Source organism: Schistocerca piceifrons, chromosome 4, assembly GCF_021461385.2.
Source record: "Schistocerca piceifrons isolate TAMUIC-IGC-003096 chromosome 4, iqSchPice1.1, whole genome shotgun sequence".
Lineage (NCBI taxonomy): Eukaryota > Metazoa > Arthropoda > Insecta > Orthoptera > Acrididae > Schistocerca > Schistocerca piceifrons.
Window position 1 is genome coordinate 143,252,354 of NC_060141.1, and position 23,978 is coordinate 143,276,331.

The 23,978-nt window shown below is 36.5% G+C and overlaps 1 protein-coding gene across 1 annotated transcript in view; it reads right to left on the minus strand.

The window, feature by feature from the left end:
- Positions 1–23,978, minus strand: part of LOC124794638 (juvenile hormone esterase-like) — a 516,675-nt gene that overhangs the window by 149,282 nt on the left and 343,415 nt on the right. Inside the window, exon 8 of the mRNA XM_047258150.1 lies at positions 3,234–3,436. Within this exon, the coding sequence (XP_047114106.1) occupies positions 3,234–3,436 (203 nt within the window). The remainder of the gene's footprint in view (positions 1–3,233; positions 3,437–23,978) is intronic.

A 23,978-nucleotide genomic window follows, 5' to 3' on the forward strand; every position in this document is an offset into this window, starting at 1 on the left:
AACTGTTTGATTCTGCGACTGTAGAAATCATATAGTTTTGAGTAAAAGAACTTATCGAGCCATGTCTAGAGTGCAGTTTCAAGCAAAATGAAGTTGCCTGAAGATTGTTTGATAGAGAGTGGAAAAAATGAAAATCTGAGGGCACAAGATCAGTTGAATAAGATGAGTGTGAAATGAGTTCCCAAAACATCTCCATTATAGTGTTTTTTGTCAGTCTAGCAGAAGGTGGGTGAGCAATATCATGAAGTAGCACCACTTTACACAGTCTTCCTGATTGTTGTTCTCAGATTACATCTGCAAGACATTTCAGTTGTTGACAATAAATGTCAGCATTGATGGTTACATCTTGGGGAAGCAATTTGTAGAACCCCACACCATTGCTGTTCCACCAGATGCCTAACATTATCTTTTGATGATGTGCAAAGGTCTTTGTATGGCAGCTGCTGCTTTGTTTGTGCTCATCCATTCCTTTTCCTTATGTTAAAATAAAGACATCATTTTTCATCACCAGTAATGATACAGGAAAGCAAAGCTTTATGTGGTCCATCAACCAGTTGATGACAAACAAGCAGAGATGCACAATGGCCCTTTTTGTGGTTTTGGTTTAGAACATGTGGTACCCACACACCTTGCCATTGCAGTCAAATCTATCTGTAGGTAGTGTCATTCAAGAGATCAAATACCTTCTTCATGAAATAAGGACTATATCATTGCCCTTATGATGGAAGAAGCACTGATTCCTCATTCTCCCACAGTTTTCTAAGTGCTTATACTTGTGTCTTGAAGATTTTGGATCTAAGCATTTGTGACTTGGTGACCACCCCAGAAATTTCATGGTGAATGTCTTCTGGTAGAAATGAAGCTTCAATATATGCTACAGGGCTGTTATAATCTGATTTGGAAGCATTTTTGAACTGAACACAAAATTTAATCCTTTAGTGCACCCTTATTCAGATGTTTGTCAGTGAGAATAATTGATGTACTGTGTTCTGCTCCTTGTCTTGGCTTTTTGTGCAAGTGATTTAATTGTGATTTCTTGCACATAAAGATTAGAGCTGCATGGATTCTGTATAAGACCATGTCATATTGTCAACATTTGCCCAAGACTCTATAGAGTATGTAGTCACTGTGTAAAGATGGAAATAAAGAAGTCTTATTAAAGTGATATCTAGAATCTGTCAGATGTCACAAATTCTCTCTTGCACTAGTACTTTATTTGTCAATCTGAGCATCCATTAAACTGGAACACTATTTGAGGGTGTTGTCTGAGAGCTTTCAAGCTCCAGAGCCTTTAGCAAAGAATGTCTTTGTGACAAATGGTGATCAACTCAGGTGTGAAGACAGAGGTCAGAGTGCAGCATTTTCTACACACAGTGTGACCCAGGGATATGTCTATCCTTCTTTTAACCAACATACCCAGGGCAGGTATGTGGGCAGCTTTTTCAGCTTCCATTATGAATTTTATATTATGATGGATAGGTTTTAAAGGTTCTAGTAGCTCGTCATGAATTTTTTCAATGTGGACATACCATAAATGTGTCATTCACATATTGATAGAAACAGGTCAGTTCGACTTTGGCAGATTTTAGTACACTGACACCTCACAGTGTTCCACAACAGGCAGAACTGAATTAGCCACCATCATGCTGTCAGTTTGTTCACAATATTTGCTGTCAAACATGAGATAAGTTGATTTGAAATGTGACTAATCTCCAGAAAGACTGACAGACTTCTTTGGAAATATGGCATGTAGTGTACTTTGCACCCCTGAACAAAGATGAAAAGCAATCTTTGTATTGTTAAAGATGATCTACATTTTGAAAAGCTAGGTTTGTACTGCATTCCATGTGATTGTGGCAAGACTTACATAGGACAGGAAATTAAAACAGCCAAGGAGAGGTGCAAGAATATGAACAACACACCCAACTGATACAGCCAAGCAAATCAGCTTTTGGCAAGGCCTGACTTGAATGTAATCATAAAATAAAAGATAATGGGGCTGCTATTGTGGAACAAACATCAAGTTTTTGGGACAGCATAATTTCAGAGTCTATAAAAAAAAATGTCAGAAAAACTGATTAACTAGGTTGGCAGTACCACTTTAAACAAAAGTGGTGTTACATACCAGTACCTCTCTGGAAGAGTGATGTATAACCTTATATGTACTGCTGATGAATCATAATCACAAACTATAAGTGGTATAAAATTTTAATATTTGGAAGAGCGACAAGGTTTTGCAGTTTTATTATTTTTGCCTGTGGCCAGTACACTGAGGGATGCCATGTCATAGTACACTGAGGGACGCCATGTATCTTCAGGTGGGCATATGATCACAGTAATTCCACAAGATCAGATACCTGTGTTGGTGTCTCTGCATGCTCCATGCATTGCCATTCCATACTGGAGTAGTATACAAGTCATGAGGAATGGCCTCAACATAACACTGCTGGAGTGATTCACAAACAAGGACAAGAAGACAATGATTCATGTCAATCTTATGTCAGATTTGAACAAGATTAGATTTGTTTCCTGTGTTAAAAGAGTCTTGTACTGAAGAATCTACTGTATAATTATAGAAGAATATATGGAGATTGTTGTTGAAGAAATTCTTCATATTCATAAATGAGAATTCAGTGCTTTTTTTTGGGAGGGGGGGGGGGGGGGGGCATTGGGAATCAAACTTGGCTATAACTAATGGTACAACACCAACATCAATTCACCATCTGGTTGGAGTTCGGTAGCAAGTATGCATAACAATACTGATCACAGGACCTGAAGAAAACAGCTGACTTGGCTGTCAAAATATTATGCACAAAATGAAATTAACAACTCACCTGCACACCCAAAAGCATACTATTAACCTGTCATGCTGAGAAAGCCTAAGAGATCAATTAATAAGTATTCTTCATTATTTGTAGCCAGTTTTGGTTTAATCAAATTATCTTCAGTTATCTGTTAAAAGGGCAGCATGGACTTTGGCCCAAAAATGATTCTAGATAATAAGGAGTTACTTTTTGGACTGTTTTAATACTGGCAACATTAAAAATTATGTAAATATCTAAATTATTACATGATTTGTGGTGTTTGTCATATGACATACTTGTATCTCTGCTGTCTATTTGTAATAACTAATCGTAATCAAAGTTGGAAGTATTTGGAAGAAACAGATATTTTATTTATAGAAAACGTATTTCTTATATTTGTCACTTTGTTTCAAGCTGTTGGGTACTTACATCTATAAATCTTGTAGAATCATTTAGACTAAGTGGCTGACTTGAAAAGAATTGAGAACTTATAGAGCGGTAGACATCATTTAGTTGTTCCTCCCTGTTAGTTATTTCTAGAGGTATGCTCCTGTTGAGTTCAAGAAGCTGAGGCATCAGTTCATCAATACGTGTGTTCAAGTCTTCTAGGAGCTGTGCACTATTTAGAATAGCTGCCAACAGAAGAAGTAAATTGTAATATGTTATGTTGAATTTTATGTTAGCAACATGTTATAGAATATTATTATTCAAAAATGTTAAAACAATTCTCTAATATAATAAGATGAAATATGCAAATTAATAACCTGCAACTAAAACAATTTGCAATGTTATGCCATTCTAGAGGTGTACTTTTGTGAAATTTCCTTAGTTAATTAGTTTATTGAAAGAGAACATTTTAGAACCTATTGGAGACACTTTAGCAGTACACCCAAATAAAAAACTTTCAGATTATTGAAGTGTTGGCACATGCATAGTTTGAGGGTCGAATGTGAATCTCCACTATTCAACTATTTGAGTTTGATAAAATTGTTATATTGTTATAAAAGAAAGTGACTGGTCACAGATATTGATGTAGTCAGCAAGTTATTGTTATTGTTAAAGTGAAGGGCGTCTATGAATGCAGCCATTATGGCACAATGTGGATGAATTTGTAGTCAGTGTAAGAAAATTAATCGAAAATAACAATAAAAATAATGAACAAATAAGAATGCTACAAAATGCAAGTACACAAAGGAATCTGAAATAGTCAAAGGAATCTAAATAAGAACAACTGGTTAGTTGCTCAGCTTTAAGACCTAGGTAAGTGTTTCTTTCCAACAACCTGACGAAAAATACATGAACAACATTTAAAAAATGTTTAACAGTATGCATGTCATCACCTAAAATAGAGACCAAATTCTGCTTTTGGGCTGTCTTCCCATTAATAATTTATTTGAACTCTTCCAAATGTGGCATGCAGTTAGTTGCATGCCACAATTATTGCACACTAGTTGATTGTACCAACAGAGGAGAAAGCCTTGCATCTAAGGGCAGCCCACATACAAGCTAACAGAACCTTCTAATGTGGCAGTGTTGGATGACACACACCGAAGCATAAGATACCACACTAACTGTAGATCAAAACACTAATGTCACGCAGAACATTAACCACAGGTTATGATCACCGATGTATTGTACAGAACTTACTCAATGTGAAAACTGTTTAACTTTGTTTATTCATGCATTTATAGCTATTTTGACTTTAATTAGATAGCTTTAAATCTGACAGCCAGCATAATTAGGTAAATATTTGATTGTAAAATATTTCTGGTATTGCCAAAAAGCAGACATTTCCAGTATTGAAGCATAGTGGGTAAAGTCATAACACATGTGATGTAATGATTTAAAAAGTATATTAGTGTCACACAGCTTACTGTAATTTGGTAGATAACAAGAGTATGTCAAGTAAAACACTGTAAACAGTTTTAGCATAATGTAATTTACTGCATTTTTAAACTTCTTGTTTTAAAACTTACTGTCGCAATATGTGCCTCATGACATGACACTGCTTATGTTAAAAGTTAATATCTGTAAACCTTCAAAGACTGAAGTAATTTCAGAAAAAAACATGTCTGTAATAATGGCCTGAGATGTAAACCATTATCATGATTGTATTTAAGGGACATGATAGAGACTTTGTCAGCACAGCCTAGAACCAGTATTTGTAATGCACACACAGTATCAGTTTAATCTATCAATTTTGTTGATATATTAAAAAGTTTGAACAAGAATTGTGTCACCTTCTTCTTCCAGTACACCCTACTTAGATATGCCAGACATCATCTGAACACATGAACGAGTGAACTGCAGGCACTAGTCCTGAAAGTGGATTGTTATTATGAAAAAGCAGATGTCCATCTTTCATCAAAGTAGCATTTTAGCCATTAAGTTAAGTAAGTTGCAGGAGGCAGTTTACATCATCATTTGCTGATAGTGGATGGAAGATGCTATGCTATGTCTTTACCAAAGACAGCTTGTTCTGTAGTGGACACTTGAGCGCAAGTCATTGACCATTTCACACCGAACAATCTCTGTGAGGGCCAGAGAGCATATTGTGTGGTCAGTGGTGGAGAAGAGACCTGTAACCATGCTATGGTACATGGTTCAAAAGGAATAAAACTTCTCTGGGGTTCTCTAGAATTCTAATGGAGAAGTAAATGATGTATTAAAGCTTTTGTAAAGCAGAAATGTTTGGAAAAGCTGTATCATGAAGCTGTTGATAGCCTTATTGTCACTGCTTGTGTCTGTATATGTGTGGATGGATATGTGTGTGTGTGCGAGTGTATACCTGTCTTTTTTTCCTCCTAAGGTAAGTATTTCCGCTCCTGGGATTGGAATGACTCATTGCCCTCTCCCTTAAAACCCACATCCTTTCATCTTTCCCTCTGCTTCCCTCTTTCCTGACGAAGCAACCGTCGGTTGCGAAAGCTTGAAATTTTGTGTGTGTGTTTGTATGTTTTTTTATTGTGTCTATCTACCAGCGCTTTCCCATTTGGTAAGTCATGGAATCTTTGTTTTTAATATATATATTTATACTCTGTTCTCTATAGGAATAACATGACGTACAAATTACACTATGTATTCTTCCGCATTTGCTTGAATCTCATTGGATTTCGTTTCATATGGAGAAGTAGCAAAGCTGTGACCAGTACAGTCAAGTACAATCATAAGGACACATTTTATGCTGTGTTACATGGAGCATTAATGTGGGACAACAGCTTTACTGGTTCATTAAACTTGGACAGCCCTGGCCAGCCAGTGATCCAGATCACATTAGATTAGATTAGTTTTTCGCTCCATAGATCCGTGTTGAGGAGATCCTGGTGGATGTGGAACATGTCACTTTTTTTTTAAAGCTGAAATAACAATACTAATAGTATGAATATAGACAATACATCATTTGTTTCTATTAAAAAATTCATCAATGGAGTAGAAGTAGTTGGCCACTAGTAAGCCTTTCAAGCTCCTTTTAAACAGATCTTTATTTGTAATTACATTTTTTATGTTTGCTGGCAAATTATTGAAGATGAGTGTTCTTGAGTAGTGGACCCCTTTTTGAACTAAAGTAAGCGCTTTTAAGTCCTTGTGCAGATCATTTTTGTTCCTGGTATTGTATGTATGAACTGAGCTGTTTGTTGGAAAAAAGAGATATATTATTTAGGACAAATTTCATTAAGGAGTAAATATACTGAGAGGCAGTAGTTAGTATACCCAGTTCTTTGAAGAGGTTCCTACAAGACGTCCGTGAATTTACTCCACAAATAATACGTATTACACGCTTTTGGACTCTGAAAACTTTTGTTTGACTTGAAGAGTTACCCCAAAATATTATACCATATGACATTATGGAATGAAAGTAGGCAAAGTATGCAAGCTTTTTCACTTTTATGTCGCCTATGTCTGCTAACACTCGAATTGCAAATACAGACTTGTTAAGGTGTTTCTACAGTTCTGTGGTGTGCTCCTCCCAACTGAATTTAAGACTGTCAACCTCTTCTATCTGATCTTCTTCGTACTTTATGCATATGCTGGGTGGAAACCTCTTACAGGTTCTGAATTGCATATAGTGAGTCTTTTCGAAGTTTAATGTCAGTGAGTTGGCTTTAAACCATTTATTAATACCCATCAAAATATTATTAGCAGATCTTTCTAGAACTACACTCGACAAACTATTTATTGCAATACTTGTGTCATCTGCAAACAAAATGAACTCTGATTCTGGCAGTGTAACTGATGAGAGATCATTAATGTACACAAGAAAAAGCAATTGCCCTAAGATGGATCCTTGTGGGACACCACATGTAATTTCTTCCCATTCTGATGATGACTGATGACTTAATTCACTAGTCCCTTGCACTGACACCCTTTGTTTCCTGTTAGTGAGGTATGACTTGAACCATTTTGCAGCACTGCCCATGACACCATAGAATTCTAATTTATTTAAAAAGATGTTGTGGTTTACACAATCGAATTCCTTTGACAAATCACAGAAAATATCTGCTGCTTGTAACTTGTTATTTAATGAATTAAGTACATTTTCACTGTAGGTGTAAATGGCCTTTTCGATATCAGAACCCTTCAGAAATCCAAACTGTGTTCTTGATAATATGTTATTTGTGGTCAGATGGTTGAGAAGCTGCCTGTACATTACTTTTTCTATAATTTTTGAGAATTCTGGAAAAAGTGAAATCGGTCTGTAGTTTGATGGCATCTCTTTATTCCCATTCTTGAATAGAGGCTTAACATCTGCATATTTCAGCCAGTCAGAAAATGTCCCAGTTATAATTGAGTGGTTACACAAGTAACTTAGAATTGTACTAAACTCACAAGAACATGCCTTAATTAACTTCTTTGATATTTCATCGTAACCACTAGAATGCTTTGTTTTTAAAGATTTTATTATGGAAGTTATTTCTTTTGGTGAAGTGAGTGACATATTCATGTACCTGAAGCTATTTGTAAAGGCTAGTTTCAGATATTCAAGGGCATTATTTACTGATCCTGATAATCCCATTCTATCAGTAACGGATATAAAGTACTTGTTAAATAGATTTGCCACACTATGCCCATCAGTTACTAATGTGTCATATAGCCTTAGTGCTATTTGCTCCTGTTCCTTTCTGATTCTACCAGTCTCCTCTTTCACTATATCCCATATTGTTTTTATTTTGTTCCCTGACATTGCTATCTTCTTCTCATAGTGCATTTGTTTAGATGTCTGAATTACTTTTTTTAATATTTTACAGTATTCCTTGTATTTAGCTAAATCATCAGCATTGGAGCTATTCTTGGTCGACAGATACATTTTACTTTTTGTCTTACAGGAAATCTTTATTTCTTGTGTGATCCACGGTTTTATTGTAGACTTCTGTTTAACTTGAGTAACTTTTAGAGGAAAACGGTTTTAAAACATGGTACTGACATTGTTCATGAATGTGTTATATTTTTCATTCATGTCATGAGCACTATAAACATCTTTCCAGTTCATATCTTTGAGCAGTTTTCTAAAACACTCAATTTTTGGTTGATTGAATACTCTCCTGTACTCAGATTTGGTAGTCTTGAGAATCTGCTTAGAATTTACAGCTAAAACAAGGAGCTGCATGTCATGATCTGATAGTCCATTTATTACAGGTTTTATGGTATGATTTTGTTCCGTTGATTTGTCTATAAAAATGTTATCAATGGCTGTCCTTGAGGACAGTATCCTGCAATGATGTGAGTAGTCGTAGTTCAGACATAACAAGAGACGAGCAAAGAACCATTATAGCTTTGAACGTCATTTAATTATTAAAGAGAAAGAAATAATATTTGGCAAAACTCTATCTCTACTGTGCCCTTCTTAGACAACCAGACAGAAAGCATGAAATGCTCTTGTTCCGACCTGACATAGTATTCTGATTACAAACAACAGAGATGAAAATTTCTAACTTAAACACAGGGTAATTTTTCTGAGTGAGCAGTGTGTGATAAAAAAGTGTATTGCAGGGATTTCACCATACTGTTGAATACTGAAGCCACTGAAGGCTTTAATTTCTGTCAGTCATCTGGTAATCAGTTAGCTCCTTCCTTATCCGAATTTGAGATATACATTTGTGTTCTGGAAGTCATTTGCTACATCAATAATGAGCCAATCAACAACAGAATCCAAGAAGCCAACCAGGCACTGCATTTTCTCCTTATATGACGAGCCGTTCTATATCTCACCATTGTTCAGTAGTGACATGTGAGTAGCTGCATGCATTAGTTCCAGTACGTCTGGGAGCTTAACGCTATTGTTACTTCCCAGGTAAAATCCCATAACTTGGCTCTGTTTTGTTAGGTTCATATTGTAATGGTAAAATGGCGAATATAAAAATACAGAATTTGTATGATGTTCTCGATGCTGTGAAAATAATTGTTTTTCATGTTTCTATGACACTTACCCACACCTGTTGTATAAAACAATGGACATAGTCCAAGTAAAGAGTATTTGGTTCTTCATTTCTGCCTTAAAAAATAGATTACATTTCCTTGATTTAAGCAACTTTTATTAACAGCTTCTCATAAAATATTGATAATTAAGAATTTATATTTGAAATGAATACAGGGTTTTCATGTGCAATATGTAATTAGAAACAAGAAGATGCACATTATTCACAAAAAATGATGACGAATTTTACAATTACACATCCAGCCTGGAGCCCCTCTTTCTGCTGTGGTGATTGTGACTCCTTCTCATCCAATGACTGTGTCGTTATTATGGGAGGTTCATATGATGTAGCAAGAAATCAAGCAAATAATGCAATTAGACATATGAAAATGGTACTGGGTAAGTTAAATGACACTAAAACAATTGTTGTCAACATTCCACAGAGGCATGATCTTATGAAACAGTCTGTTGTGAACTGGTAAGTTCATAAAACAAATTATAGGATTAAAGCTCTATGTAGTAAATTTCAGAATGTGTCTCTAGTAGATGTCAGCTATCTAGAAAGGGAGCTGCACCCATCTCATGGTCTGCACATGAACAAAAGAGGCAAAAAGATTGTTAGTAGGAAAATTATTGAGGAAGTCAGGCGACATTGTTCACAAAGTGATGAAAAGAAGTCCATTGCCATGGGGTGGTACAACCCACCTCAACAAAACTTGCCACAACACCAGCCACCGCTGGCAAGCCAGGGAAACTTGTAAAGCTTGCTGGCCTCATTGCTAGCCCAAAATTATCCTCTAAGGTCCAGCAGGTAAAACTCAGCCTTAAAATCATACATCAGAATCTTGGTAGTTTTAGAAATAAGCATAATGATCTAGATGTAATTTCACGGATTGACAAACCTGATATATTAGTTGTAACTGAACATTGGTACAATGAAGCTCTGATTAGCATTAGTCAACCACTGTGTATGAAATTCTGCACAGCCTTCAGTAGAAAAGACAAGACTGGAGGAGGTGTAGCAATTTTCACTGTAAATGAAAGTAATTTCAATGTTATTGATGTGAGTGCCTTCTGCTTGGAAGGAGTCTCAGAATTTGCTGCAATAAACCTAAAATGAGGTAGAGATAACATAACAGTTATCGGTGTTTACAGGCCACCTGCAGCAAATACAGATACCTTTTTTGTAAATCTTTCTGACTTGCTTGTATATATAGACACAACATTTTCTGGGCCAAATGGTCACGTAAATATTATAGTTACAGGGGATATAAATATAGTTATTAACAAATGATGTCAGCACCAAAACGTGAAATCGCCTGTGCGATGAATTTAACCAGACCCCACTCATTCAGGAACCCACTAGAGAAATTGGCAATAGTAAAACATGTCTTGACAACATAATGACAAACATGACCCACCTATCCCACAGTGCATTGGTTTTAAAATTAGCCATCTCAGATCACCATGCAGTACAGCTTAAACTGTAGCTCCATGAGGCCCCCACTGTCACCACAAAGCAACAGTTTGTAACTAAAAGAATAATGTATAATGACAACATAAATAGACTAAACTGCATGCTAGCACAAATAAAATGGTTTGAAAATAATAGCTTTTCAAATGATAGCTTTGCTGCTGACTTATATTACTGCTTTGATACCACATGCCCAGTTGTAATCACAAAAAAGAAACAAACAAAAAATATAAACAAAAATATTTGGGTAAATAGTAATGTCACTGAAGCGAGGGAAAAATTAAAACTACTGCATAGTGCAATGCTGAATAATAGAGAGATTTCTGAGCTAAAGGAAGCCTTCAAAATATATCAAACACACTATAAGGACTTACTCACACAGACCAGGAGCAACTATGTTGCAAATAAGCTTCAAAACTCACACAACATAACTGCTGGCATCTGGGCAGTCATAAACAGTTTTAGAACCTGCAATGACAAATCCTGTATGGACTTTACTATTAACCACAATGGCATGCTCATAAAAGACCAACTGGAAATTTTAAATATTTTTAATGAATATTTTTCTTCTGTAGGGAAAGCCATAAATGACAAACATAAAGACATGCATTACAGTTTTAAAGGTAATACATGTGACCATAGTATAGATCTAGCCCTCACAAACTGTGCAGAAATAATGGGCATCATTAGCTCTCTAAAACCCTCTAATTCAGCTGGGCATGATGGAGTAAATATTAATGTTTTGAAAGCCTGTAGCCAAAATGTCTCTGTACCTCTGTCCGTAGCAGTCAACAATATAATAGAATCAGGCACCTTTACAGAAAGACTAAAAAAAGCACAGGTAACACCCATTTTTAAGAAAGGTGACAACAACAAAATAGAAATCTACAGACCAGTCTCAATCCTTCCTGTATTTTCCAAAACAGTTGAGAAAGTTATATACAACAGGAGTATAAACTTTTTTAACAAACACAACCTGATGTTCGAAAATCAAAATGGATTCCTAAAAGGTAAATCAACTAGCACTGCAGCTGCTCAACTAATTGAAGAGGTGTTAGGGGGCATCGAAAGCAAGGAACATGTGGCAGGTGTATAACTAGACCTGGAAAAAGCCTTTGATTGTGTGAATGTTGACATCCTATTAGACAAGCTGTGGAACATGGGCGATAGAGGCGCTGCTTATGACCTAATAAAGTGTTATATGAGGAATAGAAAACAGTTTGTTCTACTTAAAACAGAAGGTGGTGTCTACAAATCAGAGATCACTTGCATAAAATATGGCGTGCCCCAGGGCTCAGTGTTGGGCCCCCTTCTGTTCTTGATCTACGTAAATGATATTAAATCCTGTACTATAAATTCCAAAATGGTTCTGTATGCTGATGACACGTCCATTGTGTGTAAAAAGGAGTCATGTAATGAACTAGAGGCCGAGTGTAATAATGTGACAAAAGAAATTGTTCAGTTTTTTAATGAAAACCATTTAAATGTAAGCACCAGTAAAACATGTTTGATGGAGTTTAACAAAAAGAGTTTGATTAATGAAATTAAATTATACATTGGCAACGAATTGGTCAAGAAAGAGTCTAGTGTAAAATTCCTTGGCATAACAATCGAAAGCAACTTGAAATGGGACACACATATTGACTCCCTAGCAACTAAGTTGTCAAAAACTATATTTGCAATCAGTATTATCAGCAAGTTCTGTAAAGACACTGTAGTCCTAAAGACTGCATACCATGCTCTTTTCTCCTCTCTCTTGAACTATGGTATTGAAATTTGGGGGGCAACAACCAAAGCTAATCTAGATAAGCTACTCATTCTTCAACAAAGGGGTGTGAGAATACTCTATGGAGCAAAATATAGGGAATCTTGTCACAACTTGTTTCCAAAAACAGAGGTAACTGTTATAAACATATACATTCTAAAAGCCATATTACTTGTGAAAAGACTGCACCCAAACACTTATTCAGATTTCCACCAGCACAATATTAGAAATAAAGAAAGATTTTACATTGGCAGCCACAGAACAGCACTTTACGAAAAGGGGCCTCAGTATGCAGGTATAAAATTAGCTAATGCACTGCCTAGTGCAGTCATGGCTCTTCCTACAATTAAACTGAAACATCATATTAAGAAATTTTTAGTAAAACACCCTTTCTACACATTAGAAGAGTACTGTACTTATATGAAGAACAACAAATGTTTTGTGAAATTATGTAAATAGAAATCAATAAACATATTATTGTAATTTTGTTGTAAATTAATGATGTATCAGAAGAATGTGTCTTGTGTATTGTACAAATAACTTTAATCATTACTGTTTCTTTGTACATGTGCAGTGTACCATTCAATGTTGAATAAAGCTATTATTATTATTATTATTATTATTATTAATTACAAGATGTAGGTATTTCAAATTATGGAAAAAAATTATTTAGGCAAGATTTGACCCAATCTATCGTGAACTGCAGGATGTTATCAATCACTTACACTACCGATTCTGCTATAAGTACAATCTGTATCTGTGTCTCAACTGTCTAATAGAGTCACTCAGAAAACTTCAAAGCTGATTACCTCTGTAAGTTTCTGAAAAACATTAAGAACAACTTATTTCCCAGCACTTTTTAACCATGTTCCACATGCATGTTTCACTATGGAACAGGAAGCAGCCTCAGCCATTTTCATACTGTGCAGTAACAGCGCCACAATCAGAGCACAACAGTGCATAGGTTGTGGCTGTACATGATTTTTGAGATATAAATTGCACAGCTAAAGGGTAATTAAGAAAAACATTCATGGCTGTTAATACATTTCAATATCTTAAAGTTTCATTTAACACAACAATACATATGTACATACATATACATATGTAGGATCTACTTCCAAGAGCATAATAACACCAGTGTACGTGTGCTATGGCTTCTGACCAATCACTGTGATTGTGTTTGTTTACATCAGGTTTATTCTTACGATGAACAGAGTATAGCATCCACTGAAGAGATGATTGCAGCCAGCAACGGCCTACAGGTATTGTGGTAATATTGGTCAATTACAGATTTATTTATTTATTTGTTTAGCACTCGTATTATCACATTCATGATATCGGACTTGTCAAAGTTCAAAAAAAGTATAAAATATTACACATTTACATCATGTACAAAATCTTATCATTCATGTCAACACATCCTTATAACAAAAACATTATTCTGCTTAATTAGATTATAAAATTATATAGTTACAGACAGATAAAATCAAATCTAGTGAAACACCTTGGTTGATTTTACTAAAACATTAAATACCAGTACTTTAGGTGTAGAAACACATGGTGCAAAAGTCATGTGCATAACTAGGTACATACATGGATAAAAGTAGTTTAGTTTCGTCTAGGAATAGTTTGATAATTATGAATTTTTGTTGAGAGAGTTATGAAGCAGACCTACAGATTTGAGTAAAGTTCCTGGTGTATATTAATGCTGTAGAAGCTGTTATTTCTTAGTAGATTTCTTAGTTCTTTTTGAGTATATTAATGTTTGGAATTTTTTTGATGCTATCTGGCAATGCGCTGTAAAGAATTTTTGGTCTGTAAACAGCACCATCCTGATATATTGATTTTTTGTGCACACCCCTATGATAGCCATTCCTGTTCCTTGTTTGATAATTGTGGATCTCACTATTCAAAGCTGAAACTTGATGGTTTTTAGTGAAGCAGATGCTTTCAAATGTAAATATGGATTGTATAAGGTCATGATTTTTATTTCCTTAAAGCTACCTCTCCACGATAGTCTGTAAGCAACATTACTTATTACAGCTTTCTTTGAAGCCTAAAAGACTGCTTTTTGCAAAAGACGTATTTCCCAATATACTATACTATGCATCAGTAGACTATGAATGTATGCGTAATAAGTGCTTAACACTGTTTTGGTATTGCAACAATCTTTAAGCATTCTTAATATGTAAAAGTACTTGCTTAATTTTTTGTTAAGCATTTCTACATGTTTTTCCCATCTTAGATGCTCATCCACCTATAATCCTAAAATTTCTATGTAATTCTCTTACTGAATTTGCTTATTTGATAATGTGAATTTTACATTGGTCCTATTTTCGTTCCTTATGTGGTTGAAGTTCATCCATACAGTTTTCTTGTCATTGACAACTAGACAGTTATCTTTAAACCATTTTCTGCCACTCCTGCTGTTTTGTCGATTTTTTGCTGCATCTCATAATCATCCTGCCCTTTTATAATGAAGCTGGTATCATCAGCAAATAGTATAGTATCAGGTGTTGAAAACTGTTGTGGTAGGTCATTAATAAAAATCAAGAATAACAATAGCCCCAATACCAAGCTCTGGGGCACCCCACAATTAACTCTTTTATATTCAGAATGGTACACATTTCCAGCCTAAGAAATTTGCGCTCTTTGTTTCCTATCAGTTAAATATGACTTGAACCACTCATAGGAATACCATAGACACCATAACTGTATAGTTTTAACAGTAGTAGATTATGATTTATAAGATCAAACGCTTTGGAAAGGTCCTTGCCCTCAATAGCTTTGTAAACAAGTTGTGGCGCCGATGAGGTCGACACCAGAATCGATCTGAGTATCGTCTTTGAACCAAGCTAAACATTATCTTTGTGCAGTGCCGCCATGTTAGTTCTGTGTAAGCCTTGCTTGTGTAAAGAAGTGAATAAATGAACTACTGTAAAATGGGAGTGTTGTTTGGTGAAACTGACCTGAACTTCCTCCTCACTGGTGACCCCAAGTTGTAACATCTTCTGTTTATGTCGTTTTACTGTGTCCGTGGCCTTCGCGTTGGTTATTTTCGCGTGTATTACATCAACACAACATTCGAACAATGACTTTGGCCCAATTCCTAAGACTGGATTTTGTTTATTTTCATTCTCTTCAGAGGGAATGAAATATCATAGCAGTATTTATAATTTGACAAGAACTTGTTGAATTTTATATCTACAGAACTATTGGTTTTCATGTTCCAAATTCCATTTTTTAACATGAGATTAAAGACCCTAATGCTGTCATCATTAATTAATCTTCTCTCAATACATCTCCTGTTGTCATTTTTCTCATGAGATATCTCTAAAGTCAATTTAATTGCTTGATGATCAGAGAAACCTGTATCCAACACCTCAGATTTAATGCCATATTTTGTTTTGTCAATGAATATTTGGTCTATAGTACTTTCTCTTTTGCTGTTGTATCTGGTGGTAGGCCTACCTTCTACACCCATGTCCATATAGTATGTTTTTAGTAGATTGACCTGTTCCTGCCCTTTTTTACAGTTGTCACTGAAATTAACATTGAAATCCCCAGCACAAGTATGTATTTTGACTGAGTAGATAGTTTAGAAGATTTTCCAAAGTTGTAGAGAACAATTCAAAATTGCCAGATGGGGACCTATATATACATGCAATTATAATTTTACTATTTGTTAGTTCACATAAACAATATTCAAAATCTTTTTCAATACAGCAGACATTTTTAAACCCAATTTCCTTTGATTTAATACCTGTTCTCACATATATGTGTGGTCCACCCCCTCTGCATATTTCCCCGCAAATACTGCTGATCAACTGGAAGTCTGAAATCCCAGCTGCACATTTTTGTATTTTTTGCAGCCAGTGTTCAGTTACACACAAGATTGAAATCTCCTTTAATGTACCATTCAAAAGGACCTCTAACTCATATAGCTTACTGGTTAAGCCCTGTACATTATGATATAGGGGAGTTAATGAATTATTCAGTTCTGTGAGAGGTATATTTCTTGCCTGGTTAATTCTTTGAAGAGTAGGCTCTAGTCTTTTCGTTTCTGTCTTGATTTTCACCTCCTGGGAGTCCTGGACTACTTCTTGGTTGTTTTCTTCTGCAGTGGATTGGGGCATAAAAAATTGTTCATGTGTTGTCTGGATGCTAAACTCTCCCTGGTGCTTCATCCTGGTCTGTTGTCTTTATCTTCTGTCCACTACAGTACAGCTTCCTCCTCAGTCTTTTTACATGGTTATATTGTCTTCTGTGCTGCTTCCCACCCATTTGTTCATTCCCATGAAGGGATATTTACTGTTAACTTTTTGGTTTGTTCTTCAGTTATTTTCTCATACTGTGGTGATATTGTCTTCTGTGTTGCTTCATTGTCACTTGTTCATTCCATAGTATGCATATTTACTGTTAATTTTTTGGTTTCATCTTGTGTTATTTTCCCATATTGTAAGCATTCAATTTTGGTAATTTACTTGTCTGCCTGTTGCAAGCACTTTACAGAGATCAGTGACGGTGTGGTGTGCTGAATCATGGCTGAATAATGAAGATTCATGCAAAGTTATTCTTTTCCTTTCAGTCTTCGTTAAAAACAGATTAACATCCAGTATCTTAGCGTGACTGCACTGTGCAACATCTTCCATCAAGAACCTGTTCATTTTGTATATTCTGTTGTTCCAGTCAGCCTTGCCAAATCTGTAGGATACTGTACACAGAATCACTTTAGTGTTCGTAGTTTCTGTCAGTAGCATGTTCACAGTGCGTTGGTAATCCTTGATTATCTCATTCTACAAAATTTGTTCCAGCCAGAACAATAACACAGTCAAACTTACTGAAGTCCTTTGCCTTTTCTTCAATGTTATTAACAACATATTTAATGGCGCACTTGGTTTGACAATGGATGTCGCAAAATATCTTGACGGAAGTGTCTTATTTAATAAGCTAGCGCAGTGTTATCCAGGACTATCAGATAGAAATAAAATCTTGTGTCTTGTATCTGCACACTTTCCAGTACTTAAAACTTTCTTGTAGCTGTCGTTATTTATTTTACAGGAGTTGTTAGACACATTATTTCTTAACGATACAAGAACACTTTGTTCACTTTTGGGGTTTTCGGAATTTATCATAAATGACACATCACAGCTGTTGTTGTGCACTAAATTTACGTTGCTCTCACACTTTTTTGATATCCAACTCTCTGTGAAATGTTTATGCACATATCTTTTGTCAATTTATCCGAAAAAGTTGAGTTGTCTTTTGTCTTTTCCCGCTTCAACATCAGCTCATATTTTTCTAATGTAAGTTTAATAATATCCACTTTCAGTTCTGAACATGAAATATAATTTAGAAACACAGGCAATTAGTTTAGATATTTCACATTTATATTGTACACACACTTTCTTTTTACCAGCAAAATTGGCGCTTTTTTGACAAGATACACGATAGACTTTTACACTGGCTGCCATCTTAACTTGAAAAGTTAACCCATCTCACTATGCACTACCTTGCAAGCAATAGCTACAAAGTGCATATGCTATACTCCATTTATCATAAGAATAAACCTGATGTAAACAAACACAATCACAGTGATTGGTCAGAAGCCATAGCACACATACACGGGTGTTGTTATGCTCTTGGAAGTGTGACCTACTTATGTATTAGATATATTGTTACTGAGTTACGTTAAGTGAAACTTGAAGAAATTCAAATGTATTAACAGCCATCAGCGTTTTTCTTAATCACGCTTTAGCTACATAGTTTGTATTGCAAAAATCACGTACAGTCACAGTCTTTGCATTGTTGTGCTCTGATTGTCGTGCTGTTACTGCGCAGTATGAAAATGGCTGAGGCTGCTTCCTGGTCCTTAGTGAAACATGCATGTGGAACATGGTTATAAAGTGCTGGGAAATAGGTTGTTCCTAATGTTTTTCAGAAATTTACAGAGGTAATCGGCTTTGAAGTTTTCCGAGCAACTCTGTTAGACAGTTGAGACACAGATACAGATTGTACTTATAGTAGAATCGGTAGTGTAAGTGACTGATAACAACCTGCAGTTCATGATACACTGGTTCAAATCCTGCCTAAACAATTTTTTTCGCTCAATTTGAAATACCTACATCTTGTAATTGTAAAATTCATTTTTATTTTTATGAATAATGCACATCTTATTGTTTCTAATTACATATTGCACACAAAAACCCTGTATTCATTTCAAATATAAATTCTTAACTATCGATATTTTATGAAAGGCTGTTAATAAAAGTTGCTTAAATCAAGGAAATGTAATTTATTTTTTAAGGCAGAAATGAAGAACCAAATACTCTTTACTTGGACTATGTTCATTGTTTTATACCATAGGTGTAGGTAAGTGTCATAGAAACATGAAAAACAATTATCTTCACAGCATTGAGAACACCATACAAATGCTGTATTTTTATATTTGCCTCTCTACCATTACAATATGAACCTAAAAAAACAGCCAAATTATGGAATTTTACCTGGGAAGTAGCAAACGACATCTACATCCACATTTATACTCCGCAAGCCACCCAACGGTGAGTGGCGGAGGGCATTTTACATGCCACTGTCATTACCTCTCTTTCCTGTTCCAGTCGTGTATGGCTCGCGGGAAGAACGACTGCCGGAAAGCCTCCATGCGCACTCGAATCTCTCTAATTTTACATTCGTAATCTCCTCGGGAGGTATAAGTAGGGGGAAGCAATATACTCGATACCTCATCCAGAAACGCACCCTCTCGAAACCTGGACAGCAAGCTACACTGTGATGCAGACCACTTCTCTTGCAGAGTCTGCCACTTGAGTTTGCTTAACATCTCCGTAATGCTATCACGCTTACCAAATAACCCTGTCACAAAACATGCTGCTCTTCTTTGGATCTTCTCTATCTCCTCTGTCAACCCGACCTGGTACAGATCCCACACTGATGAGCAATACTCAAGTATAGGTCAGACGAGTGTTTTGTAAGCCACCTCCTATGTTGCTGGACTACATTTTCAAAGAACTCTCCCAATGAATCTCAACCTGGCACCCGCCTTACCAACAATTAATTTTATATGATCATTCCACTTCAAATCGTTCCGTATGCATACTCCCAGATATTTTACAGAAGTAACTGCTACCATTGTTTGTTCCGCTATCAGATAATCATATAACAAAGGATCCTTCTTTCTATGTATTCGCAATACATTACAGTTGTCTATGTTAAGGGTCAGTTGCCACTCTGCACCAAGTACCTTTCCGCTGCAGATCTTCCTGCATTACGCTGCAATTTTCTAATGGTGCAACTTCTCTGTATACTACAGCATCATCCGTGAAAAGCTGCATGAAACTTCCGACACTATCTACTAGGTCATTTATATACATTGTGAAAAGCAATGGTCCCATAATACTCCCCTGTGGCACGCCAGAGGTTACTTTAACGTCTGTAGACGTCTCTCCATTGAGAACAACATGCTGTGTTCTGTTGGCTGAAAACTCTTCAATCCAGCCACACAGCTGGTCTGATATTCCGTAGGCTCTTACTTTGTTTATCAGGCGACAGTGCGGAACTGTATCGAACGCCTTCCAGAAGTCAAGGAAAATGGCATCTACCTGGGAGCCTGTATCTAATATTTTCTGGGTCTCATGAACAAATAAAGCGAGTTGGGTCTCACACAATCGCTGTTTCCGGAATCCATGTTGATTCCTACAGAGTAGATTCTGGGTTTCCAGAAATGACATGATACGCGAGCAAAAAACATGTTCTCAAATTCTACAACAGATCGATGTCAGAGATATAGGTCTAGTTTTGCGCATTGCTCGACGACCCTTCTTGAAAGATGGAACTACCTGTGCTCTTTTCCAATCATTTGGAACCTTCCGTTCCTCTAGAGACTTGCGGTACACGACTGTTAGAAGGGGGGCAAGTTCTTTCACGTACTCTGTGTAGAATCGGATTGGTATCCCGTCAAGTCCAGTGTACTTTCCTCTGTTGAGTGATTTCAGTTGCTTTTCTATTCCTTGGACACTTATTTCGATGTCAGCCATTTTTCCGTTCATGCGAGGATTTAGAGAAGGAACTGCAGTGCGGTCTTCCTCTGTGAAACAGTTTTGGAAAAAGGTGTTTAGTATTTCAGCTTTACGTGTGTCATCCTCTGTTTCAATGCCATTATCATCCCAGAGAGTCTGGATATGCTGTTTCGATCCACTTACTGATTTAACGTAAGACCAGAACTTCCTAGGATTTTCTCTCAAGTCGGTACATAGAATTTTACTTTTGAATTCACTGAACGCTTCACGCATAGTCCTCCTTACCCTAACTTCGACATCGTTTGGATTCTGTTTATCTGATAGGTTTTGGCTGCGTTTAAATTTGCAGTGAAGCTCTCTTTGCTTTTGCAGTAGTTTCCTAACTTTGTTGTTGAACCAACGTTGGTTTTTCCCGTCCCTCACAGTTTTACTCGGCACGTATCTGTCTGAAAGGCTTTTTACGATTGCCTTGAACTTTTACCATGAACACTCAACATTGTCAGTGTCGGAACAGAAATTTTCGTTTTGATCTGTTAGGTAGTCTGAAATCTGCCTCCTATTACTCTTGCTAAACAGATAAACCTTCCTCCCTTTTTTTATATTCCTTTTTACTTCCCTACTCAGGGATGCTGCAACGGCCTTATGATCAATGACTCCCTGTTCTGCGTTTACAGAGTCGAAAAGTTTGGGTCTGTTTGTTATCAGTAGGTCCAAGATGTTATCTTCACCAGTCGGTTCTCTGTTTAATTGCTCGAGGTAATTTTCAGATAGTGCTCAGTATAATGTCACTCGACGCTCTGTCCCTACCACCTGTCCTAAACATCTGAGTGTCCCAGTCTATATATGGTAAATTGAAATCTCCACCTAAGACTATAACATGCTGAGAAAATTTATGTGAAATGTATTCCAGATTTTCTCTCCGTTGTTCTGCCACTAATGCTGCTGAGTCGGGAGGTCGGTAAAAGGAGCCAATTATTAACCTAGCTCAGTTGTTGAGTATAACCTCCACAGGAATTATTATTCACAAGCACTATCTACTTCTATTTCACTACAGGATAAACTACTACTAACAGCGACAAACACGCCGCCATCGGTTGCATGCAATCTATCCTTTCTAAACACCGTCTGTGCTTTTGTAAGAATTTCGGCAGAATTTATCTCTGGCTTCAGCCAGCTTTCTGTACCTATAACGATTTCAGCTTCGGTGCTTTCTGTCAGCGCTTGAAGTTCCGGTACTTTACCAACGCAGCTTCGACAGTTTACAATTACAATACCGATTGCTGCTTGGCCCCTGCATGTCCTGACTTTGCCCCGCACTCTTTGAGGCTGTTGCCCTTTGTGTACTTGCCCGAGGCCATCTAACCTAAAAATCCGCCCATTCCATGCCACACAACCCATGCTACCCGTGTAGCCGCCTGCTGTATGTAGTGGACTCCTGACCTATCCAGCGGAACCCGAAACCCCACCACCCTATGGCGCAAGTCGAGGAATCTGCAGTCCGATAGTGTTAAGCTGCCGGACGTACTGGAACTAATGCACGCCGCTATTTCACATGTCAATGCCGAACACTGGCGAGATATAGAACGACTCATCATAAAAGGAGAAAATGCAGCGCCTGGTTGGCTTCTTGGATTCTGTTGTTGATTGCTTCGTTATCGACGTAGCAGATGACTTCCAGAACACAAATGTATATCTCGAATTCGGATAAGGTAGGAGCTAACTGATTGCCAGGTGACTGACTGAAATTAAAACCTTCAGTGGCTTCAATATTCAACAGTATGGTGAAATCCCTGAGGTATGCTTTTTTATCACACACAGCTCACTCAGAAAAATTACCCTATGTTTAAGTTAGAAATTTTCATCTCTGTTGTTTATAATCAGAATAAGGGCGGTTGCAAGGGGGGGCTATGGGGTCTATAGCCCCCACCCCCACTTAATGGAGTACCATTAATACTGGATAAAATGACACCAGAAATCTGCGAATATACTACTTCAGCAGATTCAATCTTTTTTTTATAATTATGTAGTAATATTGGTTGCAATGTATTTCAAACACATTTTAACATAATAACAAGAGCGGCGAACAGCTTACTATCTAAATCAATAAATATCATTTAACTTAAAATATGCGTCTTATTATTTATTAATATACACTGTATGTATATTAATGTACAACTTACAATAATCAAGAAAGCTAAATATTCCGGGTATGCCTACCAACACTAAAATTGCTAACCCCAGCAAAAACTTCGAAATCGCTGGACATCTGGGTCAAATCGTATTATTTTCCCGGGCACATACATTCTGTAGACGCGTTGCAACGCCAGCAGGCGCGCGCCACCTATTGACCAGTAGATAATAGACTACACATGAGAGTTACAGCAATTTATGAAAGCGCATTATAGAGATGTTCATGTTGAAACGTAGTACGCGTTTGTAGAAAGGAATATGAACGTAAATGAAGTCCGTTTTAATACAGCTCAATGAGTAGAAGGCAAATGATATTTAAATTATTCAGCTGTCTGCCGAGCGGGGCGACGTCGCGGTGTATACGGTCGCCGATTGTTGGCGGCTTCTCATTATCTCAATAAAGAAGTAAGGAAATTACAGGGTGTTCCAAAACGATCTTTACAACTTTGATCATAGATATTTCAGAAACGTATTAAAAGGTAATGGTTCATTTAAAAAAACATAAATTTACAGGGCAGCATCTGATATTAAATTTAAAAAACCAACCAAAAGTTGATATGATAACCGAAAAGTCCGAAAGAGAATGTAAATAAAATAACTCAAAGCCGGAAACTGATTGCAAAAATCATATAACGGCTGCAACCGAGTGAAGAAACCGACTGGACGAGAAAACAATCGACTGACCAATCGATTGTTAAAAACAATCGGCTGTCCTTCCAACTCTTCCACGAGCTGTCAGCGAAAACTTGTTTTCCGAATACAGTTATTGATATTACTGAAGTGTGTAACTGTGTAGTGTCACCGAATCATGCGTCGTGAAGCGTCAATTTTTTTCTGACATAATAGTGTGTTAGAGATTGGACTGAGTGATTAAAGAAGTTGTTGCAATGAATCGCAAGTTAACGGATTATTTTGGAAAACCTGAGCATAGAGCCAAAAACTCTCGTAAGGAATCTGAAGCTTGCGCTACAGAATTGGGACCGTCGCAGGCTTGTGTATCTAGAGTCTAGAATTTCGACAACACAAAACAATTGGTCATGGACATATCTTCTTAATTTTAAATAATACTTCCTTCATGTTACTCAGATTTTTTACTAGTAGTTATTAATTACGTAATATTTGCGCTATTATGTTTAATCGATAACTAATGGTAAGAATACGACTTGTTGAAAAAAAAAGTGAGGTCAGTTTATAAAGATGCCATTCGTCTATAAGGAAGTAAAATATTTTCTGCACAAACCAGCATTATTTAAGTAGTTTGTACTGAAAAATAACATATTGTTGTATTTTTTTACTA